At 37.8% G+C, this 22,891-nt stretch overlaps 1 protein-coding gene across 2 annotated transcripts in view; it reads left to right on the forward strand.

Moving 5' to 3' along the window:
- The window catches only part of SNX7 (sorting nexin 7), a 31,119-nt gene extending 8,695 nt beyond the window's left edge, over positions 1 to 22,424 (forward strand). The window contains exons 4-9 of one of the 2 annotated variants that reach the window (XM_072867062.1): positions 249 to 413; positions 1,373 to 1,574; positions 3,486 to 3,685; positions 7,189 to 7,275; positions 13,307 to 13,459; positions 22,004 to 22,417. In XM_072867062.1, coding sequence (XP_072723163.1) covers positions 249 to 413; positions 1,373 to 1,574; positions 3,486 to 3,685; positions 7,189 to 7,275; positions 13,307 to 13,459; positions 22,004 to 22,084 — 888 coding nt within the window. In that variant the 3' untranslated portion in view covers positions 22,085 to 22,417. Of the gene's footprint in view, positions 1 to 248; positions 414 to 1,372; positions 1,575 to 3,485; positions 3,686 to 7,188; positions 7,276 to 13,306; positions 13,460 to 22,003 lie in introns of both variants that reach the window. The other variant, XM_072867063.1, reaches the window with a different exon arrangement.
- Positions 22,425 to 22,891: the final 467 nt, after the last annotated feature.

Consider the following 22,891-nt stretch of genomic DNA (forward strand, 5'->3'; position numbering starts at 1 on the left):
CTTATGTTTGTAATTGTGCCATTTGCAGTAACTTATGTCCTTCTTTCTTAGTTTTACTTACATTCTTCTGCACTGTGTGCTACAAGAACCATGTTATACCACTGTTGAATGTGATCCCTTTATAACGATTTGGTTTTTGCATGGTGGGTTCTACAAGGTATACCTGTGTTTTTTAGTAAGTAGAAGAACTATTATAATACCCTTAATGTTATGCAAATTATACGATATATTTTTTCTTTTTTCCTTAGCCATTGCCTGAAAAATTCATAATGAAAGGAATGGTAGAACGATTTAGTGATGAATTCATTGAGACTCGAAGAAAAGCTTTACATAAATTTTTGAACCGTATTGCTGATCATCCAACTTTAACTTTTAATGAAGACTTCAAAATTTTTCTTACTGCGCAGGCCTGGGTAAAATGACTTTATTTTTATTTACAGTTATGTGAAACCGCGTCTTGTGTTAGTAGAGTGTATCAGGAGTCTCCCTAGTTCAGTATTCAATACTGTCCTCCCACGGCTTGTTACAGAAGTGTCAGAAGGCGGCAGGGGATTTATGGAATATTCATCCCCTAGATAACCTTTTCTTCTGTGCTTTTGGTAATCATGTGTGTGGCCATAAGTATTGCTGTACCTTCCAAAGCAGTTTTTCTTGCTGCATTTTGGATTTTTGTGGCAAACTCACAGTATTTCTACACTGCATGCTTTTCAGGATACGTATAAGCTTCCAAGATTATATGAAAAGTAGTATTTTAAATTAATTATTGTTCTGGCATGGCACTGTCTTTTGCATCTGCTTTTTAAAAAAAGTTATACTAGTCTCATAAAAGAAAAATACAGCCTTTGAATTTCCTGTTGTATTTTTGCAAGATGAGTCCAGCTGAAGATTGGACTTTTGTACTCAGAAAAGCATGCCTCTGAACTTCAGCAAAGGTTATCCAAGCAACATATAAAAAGAGTTACAAAAAAAAAGATGGATTGTTTCTTCCAGTAGGAACATTGTTTCCTTTTCTCTATGACTTATTTCTGCAATCATTGCCTCTGCTTTCCTGTTCAAAAGGCTAAATTGCAAACTAGCTAACTCACCCTAAGGAATGAAAGAGTAAAAGTTCTCTGCTATCTTTAATCACTCTTGTGAGAGCATGATACACGGCGTGCTTGTGTTTGCCCAGAAAGGCTTAGCTAATAAATGCACGACAGGTACGGTTCTGACACTGGTCTAGTAATTTTAAAGTAAGATTTATACACTAAAAAGACACGCAGAGGCCTACGTATGTAGTTTTGCTTAAAAAAAAAAAAGCTTTAAAGTATGCATTATTTTCAGAGAACTCAAAAAAGTACATGGAAGTAAACACAGCTTGTTCTGTCTATAGGAACTCTCCTCACACAAGAAGCAGGGTCCCGGTTTGCTGAGCAGGATGGGACAGACCGTCAGAGCTGTAGCATCCTCAGTAAGAGGAGGAGTTAAAAATCGTCCTGAAATGTTTACAGAAATGAACAATTACATGGAAACATTTAGTCAGAAAATAAATGTACTAGACAAAATAGCTCATAGAATTTACAAGGAAGAAAGGGGTAAGTAGAAAACAGATGTTAGTTTTATTGATTTAAGAAATTAATATATTGGAAAAGTAAATTAGTTTTCATTGTGCCAGGCAAAATACTCTTTCCAGCAAGCAGGGGAAAAGGGAGATTTGTGTTTATACTGGGCTTTTCATAATGGTCATTGTTCTGGCAGAGCTTCAAGTTAATTTGAATAACTTGTTAATAAGAAGAGTTTTAACATGTCATTGAACTACTTGATAAAGAACTTAGAAAGAAGAAAACGTAGCAAGTATGGCTATCTTGTTACTTGTGCTTTTTGGAAAGCTGCGTGACCTTTTGTTTTGTACTTTCAGTGGAATGTAAATAGTCACAGTTTTCTGTGCTGTCTTGTACTGGCATAATGCTGTCTAGATTTCAGGTCTCTTTTTGGTTTCATTCTGCACCTTTTCTCTGTGTTAACCAAGTAGATTTTTCTTTTTTTAATAGCTTTACTGTTGGCCATAATTTCTGTCATGGGAAACTGCCTGTTAGAGTTTTCTTAAGAAGGATGACTTAATCTCAATTTTTTCCTTAAGTAACAGCAGTTTGAACACCTACTTGTAATGCTAAATTACTGACTTTCTGAGATTGACCCTGATCTCAGACTAGGCCTGTTCAGTAGAATTTCCACTGGTCAGCACTTGAGGGATTTTATTGTCTATGTAATATAATTTGAAGAGCTGCACTGTGTTTTTTAATAACTGAGCCCTTGTGCTTTATTGTGCAGTACCAGATCTCAGCATGTCCTCACTAAATTGGAGGAGTCTTATAAAAGGAAGATACATGTTGGTGAAAAGACTTCCTTTTGATATTGTTAATTTCAGTGGAAATAGCTGGCTGAGGTCTGTAGGTTCAAGGCATCAGTGCCAAAATATTTCTTGGAAAACCTTACAAATTTTGACATGCTCCCAAATGCTGTAGGTTATATCTTCTTTCTAGATTTTCCAAATTGCACTTGGCAGAACGCTTGTGTGCAGGGCTGCACTGTCGTGGATATGAACTGTTGATAGCTGTGATTTGGAGAACATTCCTGCTTGCTGTAGCTTAACATGGGATTCTTAATTATATCTTCCATGGAGGTTTTTTTTGTCCAATTAATCTCAAAGTAAACATTACACTCTTCATGGCACACGTCTGCTTTGCATCTTTTCTTGGACATTTCTTCATTATAAATTCAGCTGTGATGAAATTGTGTTTCTAATACATGACCAATGTGTTCACAGTACCCTCCTGTGAATATGCAGCTTCCAGGTCATATCCAGCCTTTCCCAAGTTTAGTCCTGCCAAATGGCACATTGAATTATGGACCTTTTTCTTTCTGCTTACAGATTATCACTTGGCCTAGAGACATAAGAGAAATAATTTGTAGGATATCCATATATTTATATTAATAAAAACTACTAAAGGAGATAACACCTGTAGAACTGGAGTGAACTTCAGTGTGTCTTCTGCAGCTTTTGGGACATACCAAGGCTACTAGTTTTAATAATGGGATTCGGAGCATTACAGTAGCAGAAGAATTCAGGGCAGCAGAAGCAAGTCAGACTAACAGCTGCCCAGGGCTGCTATGGCTCGTGTCCCTCTCTATGAAGACAGTGTGAAGTAATTCAGATCATTGGGTGAACTGAATACAACCCATCAGGTCTAAAAGTGTATGTGTCCTTTTAAAATCACTGGGGCATTTTTGCTGATAGGTTTCTAGGAACTACTTAATTACAATACATTCATTGATTAGTTTATTCATAAAATGAACTACAGTTTACTTATCTTGGTAATTTGAGCAAATTTAAACATTAGCCTCAGTCTCTTGCTTTGTTCACAGTAAATACGAGGTTGCAATTAGTATCACTTGGACATCTATTAATGAACAAAAGACTAATATCTGTATATGTTCCTGTTAAGAGTATTTTAATGAAATGAAGGAATACGGCCCCATCCACACACTGTGGTCAGCATCGGAAGAAGATATAGCAGACTCCCTAAAAGGTGTTGCCAGCTGCATCGACAAGTGTTGCAAGGCTACGGAAAAGCGAATGGCAGGGCTTTCAGAAAACCTGCTACCGATTTTACATGAATACGTTCTCTATAGTGAAATTCTGATGGTAAGTTTTCCGTAAGGATTGCATATGGCTGTATGTAAAGTTTGGCTTAGTCCAGTGACGAACACTAGAAGAGACTTTGCAACTGATGAAAATGATTTTGCAGTCCCTCTATTTACTGTTGTTACGAAATGTGCACAGCATAGAATAGCTGTCCGTTAGCAGGGAATCTGGTTTGTCCTGTTTCCCTTGTTAATCAGGCAAGAGGCACCGCTTCCAGATGAGAAGAGCTTGATAGCTTTGCATGGCAGGCAGCCCTTGGTAGCTGGGCTAAAGAGTGTCTGGTTTTGCCATCTTCAGAGAGCTCTGCATTGTAGCAGGGAGGTGGGAACACAGAAAGGTTTGGGGAACAGCAGCTGAGAAAGACCTCCTCTGACACTGCTGAAATATGAACTCATCGAGTAACAGATTGTGTGGGGGAAAAGGAGTGGAGAGGTTTTTCCCTTTCTAGGAGATGTTCCTAAACTATGTTTTCTTTTTCCAGAACAGCAGGGAACTTCCAGTCCCCATGCCATTATATAAGCACGTGTTAGTCTTTGCCATAAGGTGATGCTCTCCTTTCCCTTTATGTACGTATTTTTCTTACGCTCGGAGAGAATGTAAAAAATCAGACTTCAGAATTGATAAACTCAGTGCTGATGGATAATCAACATAATTAAGTAACTGAGTGCAGCATGTTATAATTCCCACTCTCCTGCCTCCAGAAAGCAGAAAATGTGCACAAATCCCTCTTTGTCTAGGTTTTGAGCAATGGAAGCTTCAGTATCTGTTCTTGCCTCTCTGCGGGAACCCAGCTCCTACTGCAGTGGGTTCTGAGTAGGGGCTGAGAGTGTGTTACAGGCCATGGGTAGAGCAAGACCCAAGTTAACTCAGCCTTTGCTGGCACTGTGCAGAGCGCTGCCGGTTTCTCAGTAAGGCTGAGCTGAGAATTACTGAGAGGCTAAGAATTACTGCTGCCATGACTGCTGTCTTTAAAACCAGCTTCACTAAAAGAGGGTCCATACAAAATGTCCTGTATCTCACAGGCCTCGTTATTTACATGTACAGGCAGGTAGATGGAGGTAGATACTGCTTTGCTTAAAGGTCTGAAGAGATTACCAGTCTAACAATTGCAGGTCTTCTTCCTCTCCCCCACTTCCAAACTTATTTTTCAGAATTTCTAAGTCTGTTACCCATGAGCCATCCCAGCCTTCATGCTATTGAAGAGATGCTGCCCGCGCGTTGCCTTCTACTCGGCAGCCTGGCTCACCCTTTCTCAGGTGTTCTCTTTTGTCCAGAGCACAGAGAGGAGAGGTTTCTGTGGACAAACCCCAGAGAGACTACCTGGCTCTTCATGCACGTGTTACAAGTAGCTGTTGCCCACTGCTTTTTTTTCTGCTTGCAGTGTTCTTGATGCAACACTTGCAATGCAGCATTAGGCTACCTTGAGGTCCTGTCTGGAAGAAAATCTTCCTCCAATAGCTCGTTCCTGTTCTACAACTGTTCTTTTCCTTTCATTCGCCATGGATTTTTGTTTTTCCTACAGTTTACTTCCCTCTCGCAGTTTGGAGAGGGAACTACTAGTCACGACACAAATACAACAGGGGAAGTCACACACTAGTAAAACCTGCTTTCAGGGATGTGTTTAACCCCTCATCACAGCGACCTTTGTGCGGTGCTGCCAAGATCATGCGCAAATGTGCAGAAGAAGGTGTGGTCAATACAATACAATCCTTGTATTTTCCAGTCGTGGGAGTTCAGCCTTAAACTGGCGAAAGAGATGAATTCATAGCTAAAATATTTACATCTGGACTGGCTCCTTCCTAACTGACTCACAGAGCAAATCTGGGGAATGCAGAGTACTGCTGTGCCTCAGGGTACAAATTGCAGCAATAAATTGGTTATGGGTCCACATACAATTATTTGAGTGGTTTGTGGCAGGGTATCATTAAATATTACACAAAAAAATTATAAAAGTATAATAATATGTTTTAAAAACACAGTCCATCTGTTTGCCATTAGAAGTCAACACTTGTCTATAGTTGTAGCACATTAATATTAAAATCATCGGGTTTACCTTGTAATTTAAGGAGTATTTGTGATAAATTTGACAAATAGTCATTAAAACAATTTTAAAAGAGGCAAAAGATATAGTAAAAAACAGAAAGCATTTGTAATATGAAAGAAAGCTGTTCCAGACATATGTTTTGCTTCTATGCTTACAGCTAAACATTTTCTGTATTTATCTAACTAAAAGATATTCTGAGCCATTGAAACGTAGATTTATGAGCATTAGTATGTATTGCTAATCTATTGCTCAGAATTGTCCAAAGTCAGGTTTACCAAATTTTTATAGTGAGTACCTGTTCAAAAAGAAATGTTGAAAAATTATTTGAAAATTAACCTCCTAAATTACTCTGTTGTGTTTGTTAAAGTGACAAGATTTCAAAGAGAACTCAGTCAAATGAGACAGCTAGAGAAGGCAGAGCTGCTTGTGCCCTGTGCTGTTTCAACATGCCCTATGCTAGAGGTGAATACTGAAAATCTCTTTAGTATATGCAGAAGAAGCAGTAAAACCAGTTGTAGCATGGTAATGTAAAAGAAGGTTTTGAGATTTGTAATTATATATTTACTGCTTCTAATTTTTTTTTTAAAAGACTAAAGCCTTGCAACATTTCTGCAAGATAAGCACACCTGAGTGTGCTTTTACAGATGAGGAAACTAAGGCAAAGAGAAATTTGTAAGGCTTCCTCAAGGTAACAGAGCAAATGAGCATCGGAAATGGAAATTTAATCTGTAATACCATTCCTGTTTTGTAGTTCAACAAGTAACGTTCCTTGCCCTTTCTAATTATTTTTTGACGTTATGCTAAAAATCCTAAGATTATGCTAAAAACTAATAAGACAGTTTTAAAGGAGGAAATAATTACATATGCTGAAAATAAGCACATATATCAATGTTAGAACATCTATCATTTTTATGATAATTTTATCTGATTTTACTGAACTACGTTTGGCACTTACAAAATAATATTGATGGTTAAAGTCACAATTTCAGTAATGCCTGGTATACGATTTTTAGTCATTTATTCTACTTTATATTGTAACTTTTACTCAAAGAAGATACTTTCGTTCATGAAATTTGGCAAACTCATGTTGCTGGTTTAAAATATGAATATACAGTAAGTTGAGCTGATACTAAGTAAACTGCTGTTGCAGTTTTTCTCATACAACTAGCAATGATACTGTGTATGGCAGATTCTTGCGGCACTGATTTTGGATTTACTAAGATTCTTGAAAAGCACGTCAGATAAAATAGAGGTATTGAAAAATAAATCTTCACTACATGATTTTAAGATTTTGTTTGAGGAAAGTACATGTATCATGTCAAAATTATTAAATGGCATCATTCTGTGATCTTGCTTAATTTATTAAATAGCCAAGTTGTTTGATGGTTTTCTGAATAGATGGCTAAAATTTGATGTGGTTTACTGGTTTACTTCTTTTTTTTTTGTCTCCTATATTAAGGGTGTTTTGAAAAGGAGAGACCAAATTCAAGGCGAGCTCGACTCCAAAGTTGATACTTTAGCCAATAAAAAGACAGAAAAGGATCTGGTGAGTATGTACAGAAAGCTGAAATCTTCCAGGCCTTATTCTAACTGCGAAAGATGATCTCCTGAAGAAAGCACTTCCTCTGAAGCCATGCTTTGTAACTGGATGGTGTCTCTATAATTCTTATTGTTATTTCATACTTATTCTGAAAAGGTTTGGTCTTTGTAGCTATGCATGCCAGGCAAAGGCGGTCATGAGAAAGATGCAAAACTTCAGTAGATAGTCTGCTGGAGCAAAGGACTGGTAATAGTGGGCAACCACTGTGTTTTGTCAGCATAGACTGTACCACAGCTTATTTTTAGCATTTCTGTTTACTTCCACACTGGGAGTTAAAAGAAAGTAAGACTTGCTGCAGTGCTCTTGTAGCTGCTGCTCCATTGATGTAGGAGAGGAAGAGGAGGTGGTTAGAGTGAGCAAAGCTGTTCATTAAACTTATTTAAAATAAAACATTCTGGATTCTGTTCTTTCAGGTTTCTGTCTTATCTGGTTGGGCCCAGGCATACTTTTTTACTTCCAGTATGACACCTTCATTCATTCTAGCAAAGTCAGACTGTAACTGGTAGCCCATGGGGGTAGGCATCCCCAAACCCATCACTGAGGCTCAGCAGGCCGATTAAAAGGAACTTCTGCAATGGGCATTGGCATTTTTTAAATTTTTGATTGTTTAACTCTCCAGCCTAAGTAATGTCCTTTTAGCACAGTGTTAACTCAGTGTTATACAGTGTAAGTAATATATAAAAATTACTAAATAATAATCACTGTAACTTTTTAGTACATCAAAGGAGAAAGCCCTTGACATTTCAGATACTTTTTATTAGAGTTGTCATAATCAGCTTTCAAGTTAAGATGAGCTGTTTAGATAGTTTTTGGCACTTGAAGTGCATATTTTTATTTGATTTCTTGCCACTGAGCTGAATAAATGAGCATGTATTATCACTGTCTGACATCTATGATGGCTATGGTATATTTTGTAAGAATTTGCCTCTGTGTACTGCAGTGGGACAGTAAGTAAATACCTCTGGTTTTGTTTTTTCCTGAAGTAGAAATTCTGTTTACTTATATTGTCCTCTCATTTCACTGCCTTTATGTTCTCTAATCTGTTTTTGTTTCTCTGCTTCCTCTGCTGCTTCTCCTGCCCTTTGTCCTTAGTTTACTTATAAAGTTTGAAGCTGTTATAAAATGCACGGAGGATGGTAAGTTGGAGAACACCCCCTAGGCTGGGAGTTGGGGTAGCAATGGCAGGTCCTCGTCCTCTGCTGGCTGCAGGCCACCGTATTCCCATGCTGCCCTGTGAGGGCACTGGCAGACCTGCTGCAGGCTCCTCCTGCAGCCTGCCCACATCCCCAGCACCCTGCGCCGTGGGTGCCCTGCGTGCCGGCAGCACACTTTAGTTGCATGGCATGTAAAAGCACAGTATAGATTAAGAATGATCCTTATGGGTCCCTTCCAACTTGAGATACTCTACGATTCTACGATTCTAAGAATTTATGCTGGCAGGACGGAGTGTTATACGTCATTGCACAAGTTATTTGTATGCAGCTAGTTATGTCAACTTTTCAACATTGCGTCCCTTTTAATCAGTACTTCCCATTTGTATGGTTTGTTGGCAACCTGCTAAAAACAGTTGCATTTGCACAGAGCGATTCAGTGATGAATTGCAACTTCATACAGCTTGTTTAGCAGCTAGTCTTATTGCTGTCCACTGTAGGAAAGGGAACAGTGCCTGGCAGGATGTGGTCTTTTCAGAATGTATTTCTGTTACAATCTGATGGAGTCCTCAGACAAGGTGCATGCACTCTCTTTTCCTCAACTGTTACAGAAAAAAAGGAGTAATTTTCCTGTTTAGCATAGTATTGATCATACCATGTTGATTTGATATTGACAATGGTTTACTCCATAATGAGATGTTTGTACTTGCTTCCAGTAAGATTTTGAGATCAGTTTGCACAACCTGGTCTTTTTTCACTGTTTCTGTGTTTCCAAAACTGTGTTTACAGTTTTGGTAAAAGCGTTTGGACAGTGTGATTACCCAGGTGTTCAGATCTTTGCTTTATCTTTCCAACCCCTCTATTTCTTACTCATTTCAAAAAATCCTGTTTCTGAGAGCCTGATTCTCCTTGCAGTCTCATGAGAGCAGTAAAACAGATGTCTGTTAGCCTAATCTGATCATAAAATCCTGTGTTCTCTAATTGAGTGGCAGCTGTATCCTGAAGACTTTTTCTTAATTAGAAGTTGAAGGCTTTTTCTATTAGCGGTAGTTTGGCCACAGAAGATGGTGTACTGCTATTTTTAACCATTCAAGTAACTTTTAACTGTTTTCTTAATCAGTGTTTTACTATGTTTTAATTTTTATTATGTGTTGAAATATTTTGCTGACATATCTAACCAGACTGATTTCAGAATAAAAGGTGGTCATACCACAGGTGCTGTTATTGGAATTGGTGTCAAACACTGAGTTTACAGCTGTATTTGCACATTTCTATTCCTAAGCAGAACTCATGTAGCTTCTAATGATCTCACAGATGTCAGATTGAACTTGTCAGTGCAATCTAGTAGCCAGAAATTCTGCTGACAATGAGTGGCAGGAACTCTAATCTCATTTGAAGTACATTTCCACCATAGATAAGGAATCTCAGACTGTCATTAGAGCTGATAAAAGGCTGTGAGATCTTTAGCATTGGTCACGGCAAACATTAAATGATTTAACAAACAGGAGGTTATACAGCGGGAGAATACAAAACATCCCCAAGGTCAGTGCAGCTGAAATAGGCAGGAATCGCAAATTAAACCTTACGAGATGTCAGGCTCATTGGCTGGGCAAAAATGTTTTATTGAGCTGTGCTTCTGCCACCGAGCTTTTAGAAAGCTGCTTGTGGTGCTGCTAAAAAGCCAAAACCTTGTGTCCCACTCCGAAATTTAGTCCACAAAGAAGGCAGTTGTTAGGGCTATGAAGACTGTGATTTTGGATGCAGGCTTTGACAGATATTTGGGAGGACTTTGGTGTCCTCCTGCTTATCTAGACCTTTCTTAGCTCCAGAGCTCTGGCTGTAAAGGTGTTGGAGTCTGTGGCTCCGTCACTCCCATGCTCCATTCGGAAGGCATACACAGCAATGCTAGTGCATCCCTCTGTGGTTTGGGAGTTTTTAACTGTTTTGGTACTGCCACTAGTGCTAATAGTGATTCTGACAAAAGGTTGGTATAATGTGCTCTGACAGAACCGGATGAGCATTAAATGCTAACTTCAGGATTCTAGTGTTCAGGCTTGAAACTAGTAGAGAGATGAAATGCTGAACCTATCACATTCTGAATATATCTTACGTTTCAACTCCAGGCTAAAAAGGGTTAGTATCACCAAGCTGTAGAACTAATTCATGTAGCAGATAGAAATTCATGCTATTTTGCATAGTGAGATAGTGTAAAATGCTGTGTCACTTACCAGGTAATTTGGCTATGGGGGCAAGTCTCTTTGGCTACAGGTCGCACTGTTCACATCTGGTAGCGCTCTGCGCTAGCAGTGCCTAGCTCCCACCTTCCTGGGCCATGGTCTGATGTCTGGTTAGCACTGTGCTGTCCTTCTCTGGTGATCACTGATGTGAGATTTAATTTATCACGCTAGCCGCCTCAGCGAGATCAATGTAAGAAAATGGATTCAGAATCATATTTAATTTGGAGGTTAAATTGTAACAATTTCCACCTTGTAAATGAGGAGCACTCTAGGTAGATGTTTGTGTTGAGACCAAGCCATTCTTCTTTGATTTCTGCTGTCATGGCAGCTGAAGAGGGTGGCATTTATGTTTCTTTTCAGTTGTGAAAAAGTAGATCTTAAAACTCTCTACTTGAGATGATGTGGCATAATGCTGTCTTTAGACCTTAAGCCCAACCCTTGCCTTGATACAACACACAGTTTCTTTTGGGCTTTAGAGGGTGATGTTTAAACTGCATATCCAGGTAGGGATGCAGGACAGAGTCTGCCTGTCCACATCACATTGTGACTACACCGTGGAAGAAATTCGTAGTTCCTAGAAAAAGCAAGACAAAAACAAACTGTAAAATAAATGTCGTAAAGATATGAAGAACGAGATAAGGGGAAGCTGCTGCAGCCAGGACTTCTAAGTTGGAGAAGTTCTTTACGTGTGTGGCCTAGCTCATTCCCATATAGGGACTTCTTTCTTGCAAAAGCAGAAAATGGATTCAACTGCCTTTCCTACTCTGAATCATCTAAAAATATTCACTGTTTTCAGTATTCTGTGTGCATTCATTTTTGGTATTTGAAGGAAAGGCAATTAACTTGGGACGTGCCCAAGATACTGAATCCAGCTGCCTGTAATTTCTTTAAAGGTAATTTCCCCACATTTAAACTTTGGATTAACCTTTTCATATTGAATACAGTGTTGGTAGTTGAAATTACCCTTGTCCATAGTTTGATTACTGGTCTGGCTAGGTAATTGAACGTGGACTTTTCACTAAAGTAGAAATAATATTTTGCGGTTTGTTCTTGATTAATGACCAGTATTTCATTAATCTAGAAGTGTGGCAAGGAAAATCAGTGTAGAAATCAAGTCTGACTAAAAATGTTTATTCATCTGTGTATCGTGGAATGTAGAGAAAATCCATTCAGATGAAATTTTCAGTTTTACTAGCTAAGGAGTTTTTGGCTACTTTAAGAGCTGAAGGATTCTAGTATTTCAGACGGAATTGGGATCCGTGATTTGTGAATAAAGTATTGGGCTCAGTTGCTGTGACCATTTCAGGCGGTGCTGCTTAGTTCGTTTCTGATGGCGGCAGCACTGCCGGCTGTTGCACTGGAACGCTGTCCTTCCTGCATGGTTCAAGCTGGAAAGCCAAGACTTTCCACATCCTGCTCTGAATTTTGACGTTTCTGCGTTCGGCCAATAGCCTAAGCATTCCTTGGAAATCCTGGCAGTTAATCCTGGAATCCTGGAAGTTCATATCGATGAAGGCACCAGCTCTGCAGGGACCACGAGGAGCTATCCAGCTTTACAGGGGTGTTATATGACGAAAAACCAATTTGCCTGACAGCAGAATGCAAGGAAGAAGAGGAAGGTGTATAGGACCTGAGTTGCAATGGAAACAATAAAAGATTAACTTTTCCTGCTTGATGTTCCCTATTGGTGGTGCTTCTGCCTGACCTCCCTGCTGCTGCAGACAGTCGCTGTACAGTCCCAGCAGATGAATTTGCACTGTAGCTGCAGAAGATGTACCTCATTCTGTGACTGGGTGCCAGCCAGAACTGACACAGCTGATTAGTAAATGACAATAGGTAACAAAATTATTGAGAGAACTAGAAGACTCATTAAAGAGAGGGCCTTTGTCCACTTACTCATTCCCATTAGCTGAAAAGTCACTTTGTGCATCTACAGTAATTAGAAGAAAATAATGTCTGTAGAGAAGCCCTCAAGGTTTTTGATCCTGGATTGCTGTGAAAGAGTTTCTTCTCTGCAGAAGTCCTTTGTTTTAATTTCTTTCTCTGCTTCTGTATTTCTGTCTCCCTTACATGGTCACACAGAGCTTAGTTCCACAAGAAAAGATTGCAAGGTGACAGGCAAGAAATCAGAAAGTTTGTGCTTTTGATTTCTGCTGTCTTCTCCCCATTCTGGTTTCTCCTGAGGTTATCAAAGGTTCTGTTAGGGTTTTCTCAGTTTTTCTAGCCAAATCTAATTTGTATAGTTGATTCTGCTTCAGTAAAGCCCTCTCTAGTTTCCTTTTTAGATGCATTACTGTCAAGTGCTAGCAAAGAGGTGCCAGAGTCTGTAACTTCTCAGTCAATAAAAATATCTTCAGCAACACTTTAATTCTGGCCTAGAATTTCTGTTATTCATATTTCAGAAATTGTACTGAGTTATTCATTAAGAATAAAATTTAAATTTATCCCTGGGGAATGATTTTCTGTGCTAAGTTAAATACCACCCGTGGTTCTGCAGTTCTGTTTGTCTGCACTACAATCACTTGATTTCAATCACTTTTGAAATGGTGACTTTACTAATATTTTTTAATGTTTACAATTCACATTTAGTTCTCAGAAGAGATTGGGAAACTTGAAGACAAAGTCGAATGTGCCAATAATGCTCTGAAAGCAGATTGGGACAGGTGGAAGCAAAACATGCAGTGTGATATGAGATCAACATTCACTCATGTGGCTGAGAATAATCTCCATTATTATGAAGAGGTAAAACACTTTCTCATAGCAATGTTATTTTTTCATTTATTATTTCAGTGGAGAAGTCCATGGGTTGTCTGTAAAGAGGAATTTTTGCATTTTACTTCAAACCTGGGTTAACTTCAGCATCAGTTTTTGCAGGAATAGGGAGACAGTTATCCTTAACTTGACACTTTTCAAGCAAAACATATTTTATTTGTGCCCAAGTGGTTGATCCTGAGTTCAACATCGACAGAGGGCACTCTTGTTTTACCAACCACAACCATTTGAAACGCATTTTTCAGTTCAATGTCAGCTGCTATATTTCAGTTTGGAAACCTTTTGCTGTAACTGCATGAAGAAGCCCTCTGGAAAGCTCAAACTTGTGTAAATGATCTTGTATGTGGAAAACGTTTAAATGTGATTCCATTTCAGACAGCACATTCAGGAACTCCTCGTTGTTATTCCTCTAAGGAATTGTCTTTCGTGAAATAACCAGATTTTACAAGGATAAAGAACAATACAATTTTGAGAAGTCAATATGAAAAGCTTATTGCACTTCTTTAAAAAAACATAAATGCTGCAAGTGTATACAATTAATAAATAGAATCTTTTTATAATTGAAACTTAATACTTCAGAAAGAAAGAAAAGTGGTTGAAATTTGATTTTTATTTTCAACTCAAATGCCACAGCTAATATTCTTGATAAGAATTCCCTTTTACAAGAATATATACTAAGAGAGAGAACTTGAAAACATATAATAAGCTATGTTAAGCATTCTGTGAAGTTTCTTCATGGGGAACACGTTGTTGATTGAAGTGCGCATTTTGAAAATATCCCAGATGTCTTGAATTTTTTTAAGTAATTTCTCTTTATTTTGGGAAAAAAATTGGAATATGCTAAGACATCTATTAATCATAAATTAGTAATTTTCACAGATATATGTTGACATCTGTAACTTCCAGTCCTGTATTTTGAACTTTTTATGGATTGCCCGTTAGCCAATGACAGTGTCCTGATTTTACAAATCATTTTGTTAAAACATAATTGAAAAGACAGAGCTCTTGATCATCAAGTCTAATTAATTAACATACAGTCTGGGAGATGCACAGACATTGACAATCTGTTGTTACATATTAAGATCAAAATATTTTCTGAAATCAGGCAGCAAGCTTTTGGCATCCTCTCACATTTTCTTCAGTTATTGATGATCTCTGACTTCTATATCAGCAATACGTATGTTAAAACGATGCTAAATATATTGGAATATTTTGTTAATGAATTATTAGCTAAATTAAAACACTAATATAATTCTTTGCTTCCCTTTCCTGTCTAGAAATGCTGTTTACTGAATTAGAATTTTAATTCAGAATGCCAAAGCTCGTACCGTACATGAAATTACTATCATTAAGTCACAAACTACACAAGATGGTTCAGCTATCTCTGTAACTGCCAGTGGTTCTTCTTAAATAGCCTCTGAAACACTGGACAAATTGGTTTATACTGAGACATTATTCTTTGTTGGTGCTTTTCTTGAATAATGAAATCTGCATAAAATGTTTTTTGCTGTTATGTCTTGGTAGATCTAGTTTTTAGGAAAAAATACCTTACCTTACTGCAGGGGTTGCAATAATAGAAAACATTGTGCTAACTGTATCACTCCTTGTTTGCAAAGTGAGAGCTTACCAATTTTTTTCTGTTTTATCAGAAAATAGTTATCTTAATCCTGACATTCAAGAGAATTTGATAAAATTAATATTAGATTGGGAGTTTTGATCTAAAATATGTGCGTTTATTTGAGACCTGTGGTTAATGCTGATGGTTAATTATTGGAGAAGTGATTACTGTCAGAGGACCTTATATTACAACCTGCAGGTGTGTAATGAACTCCTGAAAACAGTGGAAAAAGAAGCCCTAGCATCTGCTTTCGCTATTTGGAAGTGAAACTTCAGGAAGGGAATCTCAGAAACCTGAGAATCAGAATATGATTTTTATGCTTTCAGTAGAAAACAAAATCCTACCTTAAAGATAACAGTTTGAGTCTCACTCATTAAACTCAGGGACAAACACAGTGCCTGTTACAGTGTTTTTGACTTCCTGGCTAACTGGGGAGGTCCCAGTTGACTGGAGATTAGCAAATGTGACACCCATCTACAAGAAGGGCTGGAAGGAGGACCCGGGGAACTACAGGCCTGTCAGCCTGACCTCGGTGCCAGGGAAGCTGATGGAGCAGATCATCCTGAGTGCCATCACACCAACAAGTGATAGGACGAGAGGAAATGGCCTCAAGTTGGGCCAGAGGAGGTTTAGACTGAATATTAGGAAATTTTACTTCACTGAAAGGGTTATCAAGCATTGGAACAGGCTGCCCAGGGAAGTGGTTGAGTCGCCATCCCTGGAGGTATATAAAAGACGTTTGGATGAGGTGCTTAGGGACATGGTGTAGTGGTGGTCTTGGTAGTGTTAGGTTTACGGTTGGACTCGATGATCTTAAAGGTCTTTGCCAACCTATACGATTCTGTGATTCTGTGATTCTGACTTGTTCAGTCATTACTTGCATCATCAATGTTCTCTTATATGTCCAAAGTTAAATTACTTGTTCATGTTTTTGATGCACCAGTTGATGCTTACTAAGCCTTTTCTTGTTGTAGTATCCCTCATCTTACTTATTTCTTGCCTTTTTTTCCCCAAAGCATGTTCTGTGCATGCTCCCAGGCACCATGGATGCCATGGATATGATTCAGTTGCCCAGCTCTTCTGTCTTTCTCTGATGAGGAATCATCTCCTGCTTTCTAACAGTCACTACCTGCTTCTCCTCCTTTCCACAGCTTCCCCCCCTCCCCAGTTCAACTCCTGTTCGTGCCCCTCCACGAGCAGTGTCCCATTCCCTTCTCTACAGCAGTGTTTCACTGTGCTCCTCATTATTCCCCAGTCTTGCTGACTTCATTTCCCAGGCACACAACCTAACTAGGAGTCATTCCTGTTAGTGGCCATTCCTTGCATCCCTTCAATTTCTGAGAACTACAGAGTAATGAGAGACAGACATCTCATGTTTTCTGGTGGCATTTGCAGTAGAGAATCCAGTCTTTCCAGACTGTATAAAACTAAAGCCAGTGTGATCAAGTACAGCATAGCAGTGTGTCAAAGTACACCAGAATTTCTAAAATGTTATTTCCTCTTTGTCACAATATGGGGAAAGAGTATGACCTTACATTTGTTTGGCTTTTTCCTTAACTGTAGTTGCCTAAGGATTCTGCTGTCAACTTGTCAAGCATCACTTAGCTAGCATAAAAGAGTATGTCTCCCTTAAGCTGAATTAATGTTCACATTACATGAAGTGCTACTTTAAAGTGTTACCTGTAATTTTATTCTCCGGATTTACTAATTCAAAACAAGTAGAGGTATTTCTGTACCCTTCCAGTTTATTGACTACCTACATTGAATATAATTGAATAAGAAGTGTTCCTTTGTTTCTACAGCTGTGGAATTGCCAATCTCTTTGTGTCTCTCAATGCTGTGGTAACAAAGACACTAATTAAAGCCCAGTGTTGCAAATTTACAGGATGCTGCTATGCAGACCTATGAGAATGAAGGCTTTCCTGTGATAATACAAGCTATTTTATAATACATTTAAATATAATGTCATTTAGTAGCAAGAATTACCATGACTGACCAATCATTTGGTATTCCTGTAGCTGGTCTCAAGAGTTCATAGAGTTCTCCACTTCCTTTACTTTGCTTCTGGAAAAGAGTTGAATATATGCTTAAGTCTATCTGTATTCCACAAAGGCTTAAAGCCTGTGTTAACACACTCTATTAATAATGACTGTGAGTGCATTGCTGAAAGAGGGAAGATTTTCTGAAACAATATGAAAAGGTTTTAATTTTTAAAAATTCAGAACTTTACTCCTATTTCTGAAGTAAATAGCATCGATTTGCTTGGCTTACAGAGAAAAGTTCTTGAATGAAGTATGTGTTAAGACTGTACCATTTATTTTATTCCTTTCCCCCATGCCTTAGGTGTGACACTATTGTCCGAAATAGCACACCATAGTCCAGAAGAGGTATCTGCCAAACAGATGAAATCACAAACTGTCCTCAGGGTGGAGCTTACAGCTGAGAAAGCTGATTGTCACCAGGAGTATTTTCATTAAGTTAGGTATAGATATTCTGCAGAGCCCTGAAGGTGCAGCATTACTAAAACCAAAACAAGATACAAAGTTATCGGTGAAGTTATCGGTGGTGGTGGTGTTACTATTATTTAGCTAGCATGTCTGAAGTGTTCCTGGCACAAATTAGCAAAACCAAGCCAGGCGATGTTGAACTCTGGCTTCAAAGAGCAATTAAACATTTACTAAATTTTCCCTTTTGTTTTTCTCAAGTGTTTACTATAGTCTCTAGGATATTTACAGCATCCAAGAAAAAGAAACACTTTAATTTTTCTCAGCAAAGAACTTTGTAATCTGTTCTATTCAGAAAAAAACATCAGAATAAGTGGCTAGATTTTGCAGCCCAATCCAAAGACTAGTTAGACATTATAAATCCAGCAAATATACCAGAGTTTGGTTTTCCACTGCTCATGAGGCACTCTAGTAAATGCAAGAAGATAGGGGTTTTTTCATAAGGTAGGATGATATTTACTTAGTTTTGGCATTGAAAAAACATGTTTTTTCTTTTGCATGGACGAGCCTTTGTTTTAAAGTGTAGCCTCTAATTTTATTTTTCTCCTGTCAAGCTAATCCTGTTAAACCTTTGCAGCTTAATCAGATAAAAAGCTGAAGTTATCTTTGATAATAGTGAGATTCTTGTTCGTATTGACACAGCTTACTCTTTTCCAAAAATGTAAATAATTTCCTGATTTTCTTAACTATTTCAAGCACAATTTAGTTTATTTCTGTGACCTACATTGTTGTACAGGCATAAATTGATCCAAAAGATTCATTAGGGCAAAACAATACTCCTTCCCTATTACAGCAACTTCCCTCTAACTCCAAAGCCCTTACATACCTCTCTATCTCATATAAGCTGTAGAAGAATAGATGAGATTTGTTGTTTGCCCTAGAGGCCTCTGTAGTGATGCATTTAACTAGTCATTTGGATGCATAGCAAAAAGTTACCTGCTCATGCATGTTGATCACATCCTGCCTTAGCAATGCCTGGGAATTTAGCTAACAAACTTCATGTGATTTTCAAAAGCTCCCACATGGCTGAGCCAGTTTGTCTCTGTGCATGGCACTTCAAAGCCAGGATCCATCTTTGAACCCTCTTTCACTTCAACCATAAAAATTTCTTTTAAATCCTTTTAGGAAGACTTTTTTTTATAGTGGGAATCACTATTTCTTTGCACTCTAGTTTTTGTTTCCTGGCACCCAGAAACTATGACATGATTTTTTGTCTCTCTCTCAGACACACACAAGACTTCGTTTTCAGATTCTACTCCAGAAAATGCCATCATAAATTATATTTTTAAGGTATCAACCATGGAAAACAGGGAACTGGAACAGAAACACACATGGCATGTGACACACTGCTGCTGTTATTATCCCTACTACACATTCTATTTTTATATCTCCTTTTTCGTTAGATATGCAATTGTACTATATGAAAACCTTTTTGCTGTTTTTTTCTAAAAATGATGTTGCAGAATAGATGTGTGACCTGCAGTAGTAATCAGAATATTTTAGGTAAAGTAGCCTTATTTAAGCTCTTGCTATTTCATTTTGTGTATTTAGGCTTTTTTATGTCTTCCACCAGGCTTTTACAAGTAATTGGATTATGAATTTCAATCCTATGCATGCACATTTAATTTCCTGGGTTTGGTTTTTCTTTTTTTCCCTTTCTGTCTCCTTTGTGAAAGCTGGCTGATCCTCTATTTAGATCTCCATTTTCAACCTCCCAGGAGAATGAAGTAAAATCATTCTCTAATAATGTTGAAGTATACATCACTAACGAAATGTCGTTTATGCAGTTCATGCTTCACAATATAAAAAGCTTGAGCCTAAGGCACAGAGACCTAGTTTTGTTTTGGTATGGTTAATTATAAAACTTGTCAGCTGTAGCAGCACTGTGATGTCTGACAGTGAAATGAGCCACCATTGCTCTTACATTTTGGAAAATGTGTTTTGGTTATATAAACGAGGATAATTTAAAAACTGAATAACTTGTGCAACTAAAAAAAATGCTTTGCATCTTTGTCTGGAAAGACTTCAATAGATTGTATCTATCTGGTAAAGCAACATATTGTGATTGCATTTTAACATGTGCAGTTTGGCTCAGTGTTGCAAAGATAACAGAAAGCCATTTTTACATTCCAGCCAGTGCTGATATATGTATTTTAATTCACGTTACTGAAATTACAGAATGACAAAACATGGAGTCACATGGTATAAATTAAACTGTAGTTCAGACAAAAAACGTCAGTCATTGCCAACAAAAGACTCTTCAAGAAACAGTGATCATTTCTTGTCCCACACCTAGAAAAAGCCTAGGAAAACAGATGTGCCTTGCAGCTTTCTGGGGTAGTAATCCAGTCTGGGCTCTAGCAAACAGAAATCTGAGTCCAAGGGCCACAGTGAAGACACATTGCTAGCAGCTGCCTCATTGACATTTTAAAACCAAGATGCCACCTTCCAGCTCAAGCATAGCAGATTTCCACATGAATCTTATCCTGTTATTCCTCTCTTTTCACAGTAATTCCAACCTTAGATGTGCTCTGAACAGCAGCATAATGTTGTGTGCAAAAGCAGCAGAAGTTAGTTGGGGATTTTGCCAGCAAGATCAGAAAAGAAAGACTGGGGGAGTAGATTCAAGGTTTCCATAGTCTAGGGGACAATATATGAATAACAGGAACAGTCTCTAACATGCCTGATAACAACCAAAAACCTATGTGAAATAAGCTCCCGCATACTTTTTTCTTTGTGATCTCTTAGGTCAGTTGGCTGTTTCAACCTCTCACATTATCTTGCAGACCCATGTCTTCTACTTTTTTATGTCTTCAGAGACATAATCACTGCTGACTTTTGTTTGCTTTTTCTTGTTACGTTTGTCACCCATAATTTTATGGGTATCCCTGGTTCTCTGTCCTTGTGTCATCATGGATTCCTCCAACTCCAGTCATCCTGTGTGTCTTCTTCATTTTGCTCTTTGAGCTTATACTTTAACATTATTCGTGACTATCAGATCCTCCCACTTGTCTGCTTGTACATAGATGCAATAATACCAGGACCTAGGCTCTTTAATGTAATATGATTAAATCTACATATTTAATGGAAGAGTTTTGAAGTCATTCACGGGAAATGTCTAATAAGACAGAGTTAGGTGGCTGTAAGTTCAAGCAGCATGAATGCTAGCATATTTTCCATGTCTTCTAAGCAATGACAGATGGATGCAAGACAGTTAATTGTAGCTGGGCATAGCACATTGCTGTGGCTTGAATAGCTTATGGCAAAAGTTTTCACTTAGGAAATGATGTTGTTTTCAGGGTACCGATTTAATTCAAAGTTCCGATAAATGGAGTATGCTGTCCAGGTTTTAATATAAAAGAAGATATTTCCTGAGAAATTTCAGAATTCTTATTTATTGTTAATATTTCAGATTATTCATGAAAAAAAAATGTGTACAGTAAGTAGTATATAAGCTGCATTGTCAAGAGCAATAGGTATGAGCATATAAGTCAAAATTTTATTAGAACATTTCCATTTCAAGCATTGTTTTTTAACAGCATCAAAACAATAAAATTATTGCATGAATTTGCCTGCCCTGTTCTAATGACAGACTTGAAATAGTAGAAACCTGGTACTTTGGGTTACAAGCAGCAGCACACCACGAGTTACCTAGTGATAGCCTTGCCATGACTCTCAACACTAATCTATGATTTATAAGGTTTGCCAAGCTGCCAACACTCATTTAAGCCAAATTGAACCAAAGTCATTTGGGCATTTTTTTGTTTTGTTTTGTTTTACTGCCTACAGTATTGATGCTTCAAATAAAAAAATATTAGTTTGTACAATTATAAATACATTTTTCCATGAGGAGAGAAATGCTACTTGTTGTGAGGATGACAATTCCCCCGCCCTGCCTTTCTGGTTCCATTTCTTTCCCATTACTCAGGGGAAAAATGAATTCTCTGTGTGTTTAGAAAAAAAATGTTTTAATTTAACTGGGAAAGAAAATTTGGTATACAATAGGAATCCACAGAGATTACAAGGCAACTGTGCCTGACGTGCACTTTCTATTTGGAAGAGATCTTTGCCTGTAACTAAAGGGAGAGGGTGAAGAAGAGCATAATCAATGTTAGCATCTTCCATGCTAACACATACAATTACGATACTCACACTGTGCACTTGTCATTATGTAAAAGTGACCTTTACTGCTCGCTCAGCATGTTAGCTAACATTTTGCATATCACTGAGCTGCCTAGGAAACCATATTTTGCTCTTACCATAGTCCCACAAAAACAGCTTGTGACAATGTGTATGTATTCTGCTAATTTTTTTCTTCTTTTTATCCTTCGCTACCAGTTTACAGAAATCTATCTGCTGTATTCATATGTATCTGTCTTTTTTTTTTTTAAGTGCCTTGCTGCATGGGAGTCCTTCCTAGCATCTCAAACAGTGGATCTTCATGTGGAAGAAGATTCTGAAGATAGGCCTTGAGTAATATCTCTGCTCGATCTGTGCCTTTTCCATGCAGTTTCTCCCAACCAAAGAAGTGCTTTATATGAGATCAGATGCATTATTAAATTTAAGTGTTAAAAATCAGTGAAAGGCAGGAAACCAGCTTGTTGAAAACTCAGGTATTCTAGTCATGAAAGACATTTTGGAACATGCTATATATTGCTTTATACTGCTTAGCTGTGATTTTACATATTTTTATGCAAGTGTTTGCATACAATTGTTTTCATAAATATTGCATAATTTGGATATAAAGTATTTTAAATATGTAAAAATAGCTCCATTTTAATAAAAAGTTTAATAAGGAAAGCTTGTCTTCATTCTGCATCCTAGTCTTGAAGAAGCATTTTGGTATTTTAGCGTGCTTGTTATATTCTCTTTGTTGAGTAGTTTCCTATACTTATAAAATTACCTAGTGTACTCTTCAAGGAGCTCTTTAGGATTATTTTAATAGATTGTGCTAGTCACCTGATGGCAACGTGGTATGGAAAGATGCCAAACATGTTCTGTGAGATTAATACTGCTTTAAAGTACTGTTAATTCAATTTTCAGTTTGCAGTATTTACATGTCTATTAAACATCTTCAATTTGATATTTTTTAAAGGATAAATTAAAAACTGACAGTTCATGAAACAGACTGTTTCTACAATGATACAGTGTTAGTTGCAGCACCGATCCTGCCAACACAAGAGCTTCCATTTGGAGTTTGCAGGATCAAACCTTTACTCCCACGGCTGACCCTCCTGTAATCCTTAACTTCCTCCCTCTTTGGATAGCCAGTGTGGAAGA

The sequence above is a fragment of the Ciconia boyciana genome, chromosome 7 (assembly GCF_034638445.1).
Source record: "Ciconia boyciana chromosome 7, ASM3463844v1, whole genome shotgun sequence".
NCBI lineage: Eukaryota > Metazoa > Chordata > Aves > Ciconiiformes > Ciconiidae > Ciconia > Ciconia boyciana.